General features: G+C 40.1%; 1 protein-coding gene across 2 annotated transcripts; it reads right to left on the bottom strand.

Moving 5' to 3' along the window:
- Positions 1–2230: 2230 nt before the first annotated feature.
- On the bottom strand, positions 2231–7536 carry ZNF281 (zinc finger protein 281). 2 transcript variants are annotated; one of them, XM_047705084.1, is made up of 2 exons: positions 7394–7536; positions 2231–7167 (listed from the first exon to the last, which is right to left on the bottom strand). In XM_047705084.1, the coding sequence occupies exon 2, from the start codon at positions 7151–7153 to the stop codon at positions 4466–4468; it is 2688 nt and encodes an 895-aa protein (XP_047561040.1). In that variant the 5' UTR covers positions 7154–7167; positions 7394–7536; the 3' UTR covers positions 2231–4465. The 2 variants fall into 2 exon arrangements, with proteins under 2 accessions (XP_047561040.1, XP_047561039.1); XM_047705083.1 differs by having other exon boundaries at positions 2231–7171; positions 7394–7503.
- Between the last annotated feature and the right edge of the window lie 2005 nt (positions 7537–9541).

The raw sequence follows: 9541 nt of genomic DNA on the forward strand, positions 1-9541 counted from the left end.
CCCAAGACAGGGATTCTTAACCTAAGGTCCACAGGTTAAGAATTTTTAATTGGGAGGTTTCTTTTGGGAGAGGGGTGGTCCTTGTGAGCGTACAGGTAAGCTCGTAAATTTTCACATGCAAATATATTTCTAATGAATGGGGGTGGGATGATATCAATTCTGTCATCTGCTCCCCAAGGAGTCTGTAACCCTAAAAATGTTATATGGTTCTTGGCCAGAGTGAGCCCAAGGCTCATCGAAAATTTAAATAGGTCTACTCAAGTTAGTCATTCACATGCAGTCAATACTTCTTTTAAAAAGCAGAACAGGTACACAGAAGGAAATAATTTAAAAAGTGTATGTCCTCTTTATAGCTTAATCTCTTTTTAAACTCACTGTAATCTCAGAGGATTTATCTTAGAATTTTTTGATCAAAGGTAAGACAACAGAATTCCCGGTGTTGTTTTCATGCTAACGATCAAGTAATCAATTATTAAGAATGTAAATAACGTAACAAGTAGAAATAACACAATTTTTTCCCTCAAAACCCATAAGGAACTACAAGATTAGCAAACCACCACAGATCCTCTTCTGTGGTAAGGGATCCCATAACAAGAATATCCCCAGAGTGCGACTGACAGCCTCACACAACACGATGCATGGATCACATAGCACTAACAATCTTGCATCACATTTTAAAAATCAAAATCTAGTCATTGTGGATTAGAAAAACATGAATACCACAAAACTCAAAAAATGATAATATTCAGATGTAGCTTACTCTAAAAATATCTCTCTCAAGTTCAGAACCTTGTTTTTTTTTCTAACGGAAGTTCTTCAGTTTAACAAGACATATGAATCTGGAAATTAAGGTTTGTATATGCCCTCATGAGGTCATATTGCTCAAACGGTCACCCAGTTCAGGCTTAAATGCTTCTACTTACAAGTAAACTACAAAATGCCACACAGCAGGAAGGAACAAAGTTTTGCCCTTCTTACTTGATTAGTGCAATACATAAAACTAAATGTGAGGTACCAATATTTGTTATCATTGTTCACAATTTTAAAATATAAAAATTTTAGGTACAGGGGTGCTTGGCTCACTACTTGACCGAGGGATTGAGTTCAAGCCCCAAGTTACGTGTAGAGCCTACTAAAAAAAAAAATTACTTAAAGTACAGATTTTCTTCCACGTATTTCCGCTCTCATTATTGAATTACCACACAAATCATGGACTAGCAACTATTAAATTATGGCAGTCCTCATCCTGAATGTACAACAACACAACAGTTTCCTATTTCATGCCCAAATATCTTAAAAGTAAAAACCTTAATTTTAAAAAGATCATATTCAGATAAGGACATTCCATGGATAGAAACTAAGTGGGGGGGGGTAGGTGGGTAAAAAAAAAAAAGTTAGCGTTTAACCTAGAATGGAGAAGTCATCTGTGCAGAGAAATCAAGAGTTGGACTTGAAAGCAGACTCAGTGAGATTCTGCTTGGCAGTCTTGTTCAAGAAAATGTCCAAATCTAGGAAATGACCTTGGCAAAAAAAGAATTTACTTTTCATAATCATGTGGGCCCAAAAGTAGATATTTCTCTACAGAAAAATCCATGTTTATGCTTAATATAATTTACCATTTCCCTACAATAGTATCATATGCCAAAAAAAAAAAAGTTTCAAAGACCTATTCCACCCATTAATATTTTTACTCTTTAATTCATTTATAGCCACTGAATTTCAAAGCACAATTTTCTGATTTTACATAGCCACTTACAATTAAAAGACACTTCCAAACATCTCTTCTGCATCTCTAATATTTAGGTCTTACTTCTCTCCTTCTGCTATCTATACTTTCAACCTTTTAAAAAATGGTTAAACTATGACTAATACTTTTTAATTCCTACTAGAAATGCTCAAGGCCGTTTTTTTGTGTCATACTGTTATCTTATTACAACCTTCTTGAGACAAAAAGGATTCATCTAGAACCAAAAGATACTGGAATCTGATTTTAAATGAGGTCTCAATAAATATTCTCTCTGGTATAATATTTAGGATAGGTAAACCCATTTCAACAAAACATGTTCTGATTTACATAATATTCAATTTCTACACTTCCATATATATAGTGCACCTCAAACACAGAAAATAGTCACCCAGTTTTCACGTAAAATAATCCTAAAAAATATGAAAATACTTGAGCTCAAAAAAAAGGAAAAACACTCCACAATAAAAATACAAGTCCCTAAAATGCAGTTTTGTAACACTGATGTGAATTATTTTAGAAAATGTCGTTACTAAAAAAAAAACCCCTGAAAAATGTTACTGGATATTAAGTGATATCTCCTTTCTTCAATTTTGTGATTAACAGGTCTTTTATTGGTAGTAAACTAGAGCAAACAATCAGAATAATACATATGCAGTATTCAGTACACACAATAAAAGTTAAAGAAATTCAAAACCTGTATAAAACAAACACTGGAGAAAAATCATACAGCTTAAGAGATACAGTGGTAAAGGTCCTCTCCATCCTTTGATTACAGCTTGTACTCTGTACCCAATAGAACTTACCGCACTTACCAAAATAAGAAATACAGACTTTTTAGTATTGAGTGTATTTAAAAGGATTAAACACATTTTCTAAGAATCTTGCAATGACAAATCAGTGACCTTTAGCTGGTAAGCAGACTTAAGGGAGGAAAGTGGGGAAAGGAAATTAACTAATATTTTGTAACCATTTTTAATAATTTCTTATTTTCCAAACACTGCTTTCATAACAGAAGTGTTTTACACTTGCACAATATTAATTACTTTATTATACATGGAAGCCTGTGGTAGGCTGATTACACAATAAGACTGCAAACAACCAGTGGTACTTTTCTGACGTCAGAAGAGTACATAAGACTGAAACATCACCGAAAGTACATAAAAAACTCATCAGCATAAACATCAAAGTACATTAAAAAATATAATCAGGAAAAAAATACAATTGCTAAAAAGTGGTTTAGAGCAGAACTACTGTCTTATCAGTAGCTTCAAATGGCAATTAGCGTTCATAGCAAGTTTTGATGACTTTACAAGACCCCTGTACAATACTGACTAATGCACCCTTTTAAAATGTACATTAAAGGCTGCAATTACACAAAGAGGTTCTGATGTCATTACTAAATGCAGACACTCTTGTCCCTCACATTAGAAAAAAACGTCACCGGTAGGAATTACAACCTTAGTAATATCTATAGCTCAGAGTATGTGGGGCTTTATTATACATGGAAATCTGTTATGTGTTTTATTTTTTTAAAAAGGTACGTGGGGGTTATTTATCCCATTGTTTATATTTGAATGCCATAAGGCATATAAAATGCCTAATGAATTACCTAATGGAATGTAAATCATCCTAAAATTGAAACTGTCCAGATAGAAGAGGAAACAAGGCAGGCTCAGAACTCTAAGAAAGAGGGTAGGTCAAGAACAAGAACAAAAAAACAGAAGTGTGGGTGACATGTAATAACACAGACAAGAGAACAATGTTTTAAGCCATGTATAATAAATAACGCATACCCCAAATTTCAAGGAATTATGTAATTCCAACTTGGGTTCTAATACTGGTACCAACGAACCACTCAGTCATCAACACTGCCAGATATCATTAACTTCTAATGGAACTACAGCCTTGTTACAGTTGGGATAAGGAGAGGGTGCTATTTTTTTTTCTTCTTTTATTAAAGCTATCATTCCAGGCTTTGATCAAAGATCCAAGAATATTTGTTCTACCAGGCTGGAATGAACGGTTTGGAAGTTCAGAGTACATTTAAAAGCTGCAACAAAATATAGGTAGCCAACATCTCAGAATTTTGGATCAGCCTAGATGGAGACAGCAATTTGAAATGTTTTCGATCCCTTACTTAAAAATGATGAAATGTTTATCAGCCCAGATAGAGCAATTTGAAATGTTTTCGATCCCTTACTTAAATGATGAAATGTATTATCATACTATCTGTAAATTGGATATTCCATTACAGTGATAACGTACAGAAATACCATGCGTTATTACACTTTCCTGAGAGTAAAGCAATTAGAATAACCTTAATCCTAGCAACAAAGTTTTTTTTGTGTATTTTTTGTTTTGTTTTTTTTTTGTAGGGTTTTTTGTTTTTTGGGGTTTTTTTGTTTTTTGTTTTTTTGTTTTTTTGTTTTTTTTGCATTTAAAACTTTTGGGCTATTCCCTGACGATCTATACATGTAAATTTGATTGCTAAACATTGTCACTTTGAATGTCAAACTATTTTTAATCTATTGATTTTGATTAAAAATCATAATACAAACAGAGCTAAAATCACGCTAACAAAATAAACTAAATATGAAAAGTTGCATTGAAAGGGCATTACATTATTCTTAATAGGATCGTGTAGAAACATTCCAATGGCAGTGTTCTCAAAATAAAACAAAATTACATTAGACCTCCAGCCTGGTCACTTTTGGGACCTTACCTGTAACTTTGGCTGGTGGGTGTCTTTACTCTTGTACTACATGGCTCACTTACATCAGACATCATATTTGTATACCCTGAGAAATCTGACACTGAAGTCCTTACTCTATGGTCCACTTCTCCATTAGAGTTAGTGATGAAGGTCATTGGCACCCTGCTGCCCGACTTAAACTGAGAACCAAACGCTTGTGCAAAGTTCTCAATCTGGTACGTTGTTCTAGGCTCTATGTCTTTCTGAGGATCTATCTGGCTAGCTAACTCCTGAGATGGAATCTGAAAGCTTGTTGAGGACTCTAAATTTTTCTGTTGTTCCTTCTGGCTAGTCAATTTCTGAGATGAGGACTGGAAGGCTGATGAAGTCTCTAAATTCTTCTGAGAATCTATCAGATCATCCAGCTCCTGGGAAGGTGTCAACTGCTGATGTGTAGCATCCAAAGCAGATAAATAAAGACCTGGTTGAGATCCAAACAACATCCCAAAAGGAGGCTTTGGCAATGAAGATGGCAACACTGAGGTAACAGATTGGCCGAAACCACACTCCAAAGGAGATGTAGTGTATATCTGTTTTTCTGGAAATAAAGTGTGGTTGTGGAGAGGTGAAGACAAACTGACAAACTGGAAACCGTGTCCAAGAGTAAAACCTGCATTAGTGGATTTTTCAAAAGCCTGTTGGAGGTATTTGGAGTATTCTTGCAACATGCTTGCCTTATCATTCGAAGGTGTTTGGGTGCCTGGGCTCAAATTTTCTTCTTGAACCAATTCTGAGTGTTCTCCTGAGGTGTGTAAATCCACTCGCGGTTCCGTTATATTAAAAGGATCCTCTTTCTGGCTTTCTGATTTGTTGGAGTATTGATCCAAAATACTTTGTAAAACCTCATCAGGAATTCCAGACTTGTCATGACAAGACTTAATTTCAGCATTAAGAGCTGAGGAGTCAATAAGGGACAATGGGGTCTCATTGTCCAAAACACTGACACCTGCAGACTGAATGACGGACTGTTGGGAGACCATGTGTCCCACGTTTATAGAAAAGGCACTGTTGCTGCTGGCAGTTGGTAAATATCTTCTTTTCTTTGAAAACTGCATGGCATCATCATAATTGCTACTTATTTGACCTTGTTTGCCACTCGTACTTTGGAGAAGACTAATGGTCTCCACACTATTATTCGATACTATGCCAAGTGAGCCACTTGGTTTCCCAGACAAGGACTTCTGTCCAACTATGTCTGGTAATGGTGACACAAAATTAAGGTAGTTTTTATCTGTATTCTTTCTGCTTCCTTTTTTAAAGATCAATTTTGGCACCCTTTTCTGTAGTTCATCAATACCAGTGCCAATTATGCCTCCACTGGAAGACACAGTAGGCATTTCTACTGAGTAACTCTGCATGTTTATATTATTTGAAATTTGTGATTCATTTGTTTTACCAGTCTTATGTTCCTTATTTTCAACAGCTATGCTTTTTGACTTCGTTTTTCTCCTTGAAGAACTTGTATTTCCCTGAGACAACACAGCCAGATTACCCATACTGTTATGGGTTGATGACCCAGGTTCTGCACTAGCGGCTCCTTTAGCTATGGCTTCACCACATGTGCGCCTGTGCTTCAACAGTCTATCAGTCCTTGAAAAATACTGTTGGCAAGTGTCACACTTATATGGCTTTTCTCCACTATGTGTCCTCTTGTGTCTCTCCATATGGTACTTCTGAATAAACTTCATGCTGCACTGATCACATCCAAATGGCTTCTCTCTACTATGAATTTTCTCATGTCTCTGCAGTAGGTATTTCTGAATGAAACCCATACTACACTGGCTGCACTGGAAAGGTCTTTCTCCAGTATGAATGAGGACATGTCTCCGCAAATGATAGGAGCTTCTGAAAGCAGCACTACAGTGATCACAGATATGAGGTTTCTGACTTGGGGAGAGGATGGCACCTTCTCCATCTCCAACCAAAGAAGGTTTGGAAGATGCACTTGGCTTCCTCTTGGCTTTGATTCCCTGAGATTCTGGCTTTGGCCTCTTTGCCTTTTTGACATTAGTGTCCTGCTTTGGCTCCTCATTGCCATGGTGGTCATCAGTCCTGCTACTGCTGCTGAGCAATACGTCGCGGTGGTGCTGGGCTGGTTGCTGCTGGGCATGCTGGTGGAGAATACTGAGGTCCTGGATGACGCCGTGGCTCCCCCCATCCCCACCTCCTAGGCCTGGAGATCTCTCTTCAGCCCCAGCAAACAGCCCCCCATAGTGGTGGTGGTGATGGTGGTGGTGGGACTGCTGCTCCTCAGGATCTGCGGGTTTCTCCTGTTTGATGCTGACCAAAGACTGCAAGAATCCCCAGGAGGTCCTCTGCGAGGGGAAGGCCGCGGCTGACGCCGCCGGCTCCTTCTTGAAAGTCATGTCCGGGGCTGGCGGAGGGGGGGGCTCAGCGGCCGGGGCTGCGGAGGTAGAGGAGGATAACACGCACTGCGGGGGAGGGGCGGCCGACCCCGCCGGCCGGGTGAAGCTGGTGACCGGGGGAAGCCGGTGGTTGAACATAACCATACCCTGGGGAAAGGTGGGTTCCATCTCTGCCCTCCTGCTGCTGCTGCCGCTGCCGCCGCCGCTACTACCACCGCCGCCGGAGCCGCTACCACCGCTACTGCCGGTACCACCGCCGCCACTCAGGAACCCACTGCCGATTTTCATACCCCGGAGGAGGCCTGGCTGAGGAGAGGAGGAGGAAGAGGGAAGAGGGAGGAAAGGGGGTGGAACCGGGCCCGGGGCCGGGACCACCGCAGCGCCCAGGACCCCGCCGCGCCGCCGCCCAGACCGCAACGCGCCCAGCACTAATTCCCAGCCCGGTTGCCTCCGGCAGCGGTACGCATGGTCCTGTGACTCTTCCCTAGGCCTCGCCCTCTCCCTCTCCGGCCCACCGGCAACACTTACGGGTACCGCCGCCGCCGCAGCCGCCGTCGCCTCCAGTTAATAAAAATAACGCCGTCCTCTCCACAATGGAATTAAAAGCCTCCCTTGTACTGCGCAGCCGCGGCGCGGTGTCTGCTGGGAACTCCTCAACCCAGCCAGAGGGGAACTCTGTGGAGCCAGGGCGCCTGCGCCACAGCTTCCGCCCGGCCTGCCTGTCAATCACTAGGGCGGTTGGGCGGAGGGGAGGCCCGGAGCTCGAGGGGTGGGGATTTAGATCCCCTGCAGAAAGAGGTTTCCAGGCGAGCAGGCGTGATTGGGTGGGCTGCACTGACGGATGGACGTGGATGAGGGCTTCTGGGGGAGGACGCTCAGGAGGTGGAACCCAAGGGGCGGGATTACGCGGGACCGTAATGCAGCGTGGCTTGGGGGCTGCAGAGAAAGAGCCTGGCAGAAGAGGTGGGGGAAACTGAGGACTGAATGTGGGGGCTTTCTGTGCTTTACAGTTTGCAGTCCAGGTATGGAATCAAAATCCAAACCCAGAAGTGGATCACTTAGGGCACTTTTGGTCCTACCTAAAAGCAGTAAACTTCAGGTGCTCAACATTTATTAAAAACATTGCTTCTGTTAAACCTCTTAGTTTGGAAAAAATAATGGGCTTTTGCATTTATAGGAGGAGCCTGCTTTGAAACCGCAATAGAGGTACCGTTGCAAAAAAAAAAAAAAAAAAAGTTGTCTAATTGCCAACCTACCTGAAGGCTACTGGAAAAGGAAACCGCGTGTAATCCAGGTGCAGCAACCCTGTAAAACACGCCCACACACATACTTCATCATCATCAGAGGTTATTTAAATGCCCACATACCTTTTCAGTCTGGCTAATGAGTCTGTTTGCTATGTTATATTGTTGCCTAGCCCCTTACGTTACTTAACGAAAAACTGATTACTAGGTCCTTCTAAGATTGTACCAGGATTCACCCTGCCCTCCCCGAGCACAGAATGCTGAGAAACGCATGCGAAATTACGAATTTTTTCTTAAGGGAAAATTACAAAGTAAAATCTTGAAATCAAAGACCAACAAAAACCAAACAGGTCTTTACTCAGTGCCTAATATGCACAGAGCACTAACTTTCAAATTAAGCATGCAGAAATCTAAACCAGCAACTTGCCTAACTATTTATAAATCACAGTATTTTTTCATAAAGAACTAGAACTATGACAATAATTTACTTACATAGTATATTTTCTTAATGAAATTCCAAGTCAAATTTCTCAATAATATTCCTAGCTAAATAACTTCTCATAATTAAATGACTTCTCTGAGAAATTCCACCACTGAAACCATAAATAGTATCCATTACTCCTTACAGGACTCTTTTAGCTTGCTGAAAAACTTAAAAGATAATATTTAATCATCACTTTGAGGTAAGAAAGAATATTTTTCTAATTCATGCAATTACATATAAGCATTCTACCACTTAAAACTGTGAAACTTTAATACCGTCCAGTCTAGTTAAGTGTTAAAAGAAAGACTGAAAATTCAAAAACTTAAGGCAGTAGTAAAATATTAGTCAATGCCTATGAGAAATGAGGCTGTCCCTTTATTCAGGGTGTCAGTGTTTAATGGTAAGCTGGGATGCATATAAGCTAGTCCAAGCATGAAGGGCAGTAGGACACTCATATGAAAAGCCAACTTTGTTCTTCAGTTATCAAGATAAGAAACCTGTCATTTCTCTCATTCACTCTGTCAGCCTTGAGATACTCCAAGCAGACTTACCTCTGTGTTGTATACCCCATATATCAGGAAGATGAAGAGACCCTGTAAAATAAAATGGAGGGAAAAAGCTGTTAACGCTAATCATTTCAGCAGTAGAAATACCTGAAATAAACTTTCCTGGGAACAGACAAAAGAAGACACACTTCATCAAGGTCAATTTATTTTTCTATTTTTCAACATTAGAAGCTGTACCTTGAGCATTTATAAGGTAACATACCAGCACATCACTTATAGTGGTGGTGCTGTTCAATTCTCCACAAATAGAAAGTAAGAATACCATTCCTCGTACACAGAATATTAGTTTTAAAAATCAGTATGCCAGTCTCCGGAAATGTCATCGAAGTAATCACAGAAATAGCACTCAGCATCAGTATTTCTAAGCACTGTTTTGGAATAC

Source organism: Lutra lutra, chromosome 15, assembly GCF_902655055.1.
Source record: "Lutra lutra chromosome 15, mLutLut1.2, whole genome shotgun sequence".
NCBI classification, from domain to species: Eukaryota; Metazoa; Chordata; class Mammalia; order Carnivora; family Mustelidae; genus Lutra; species Lutra lutra.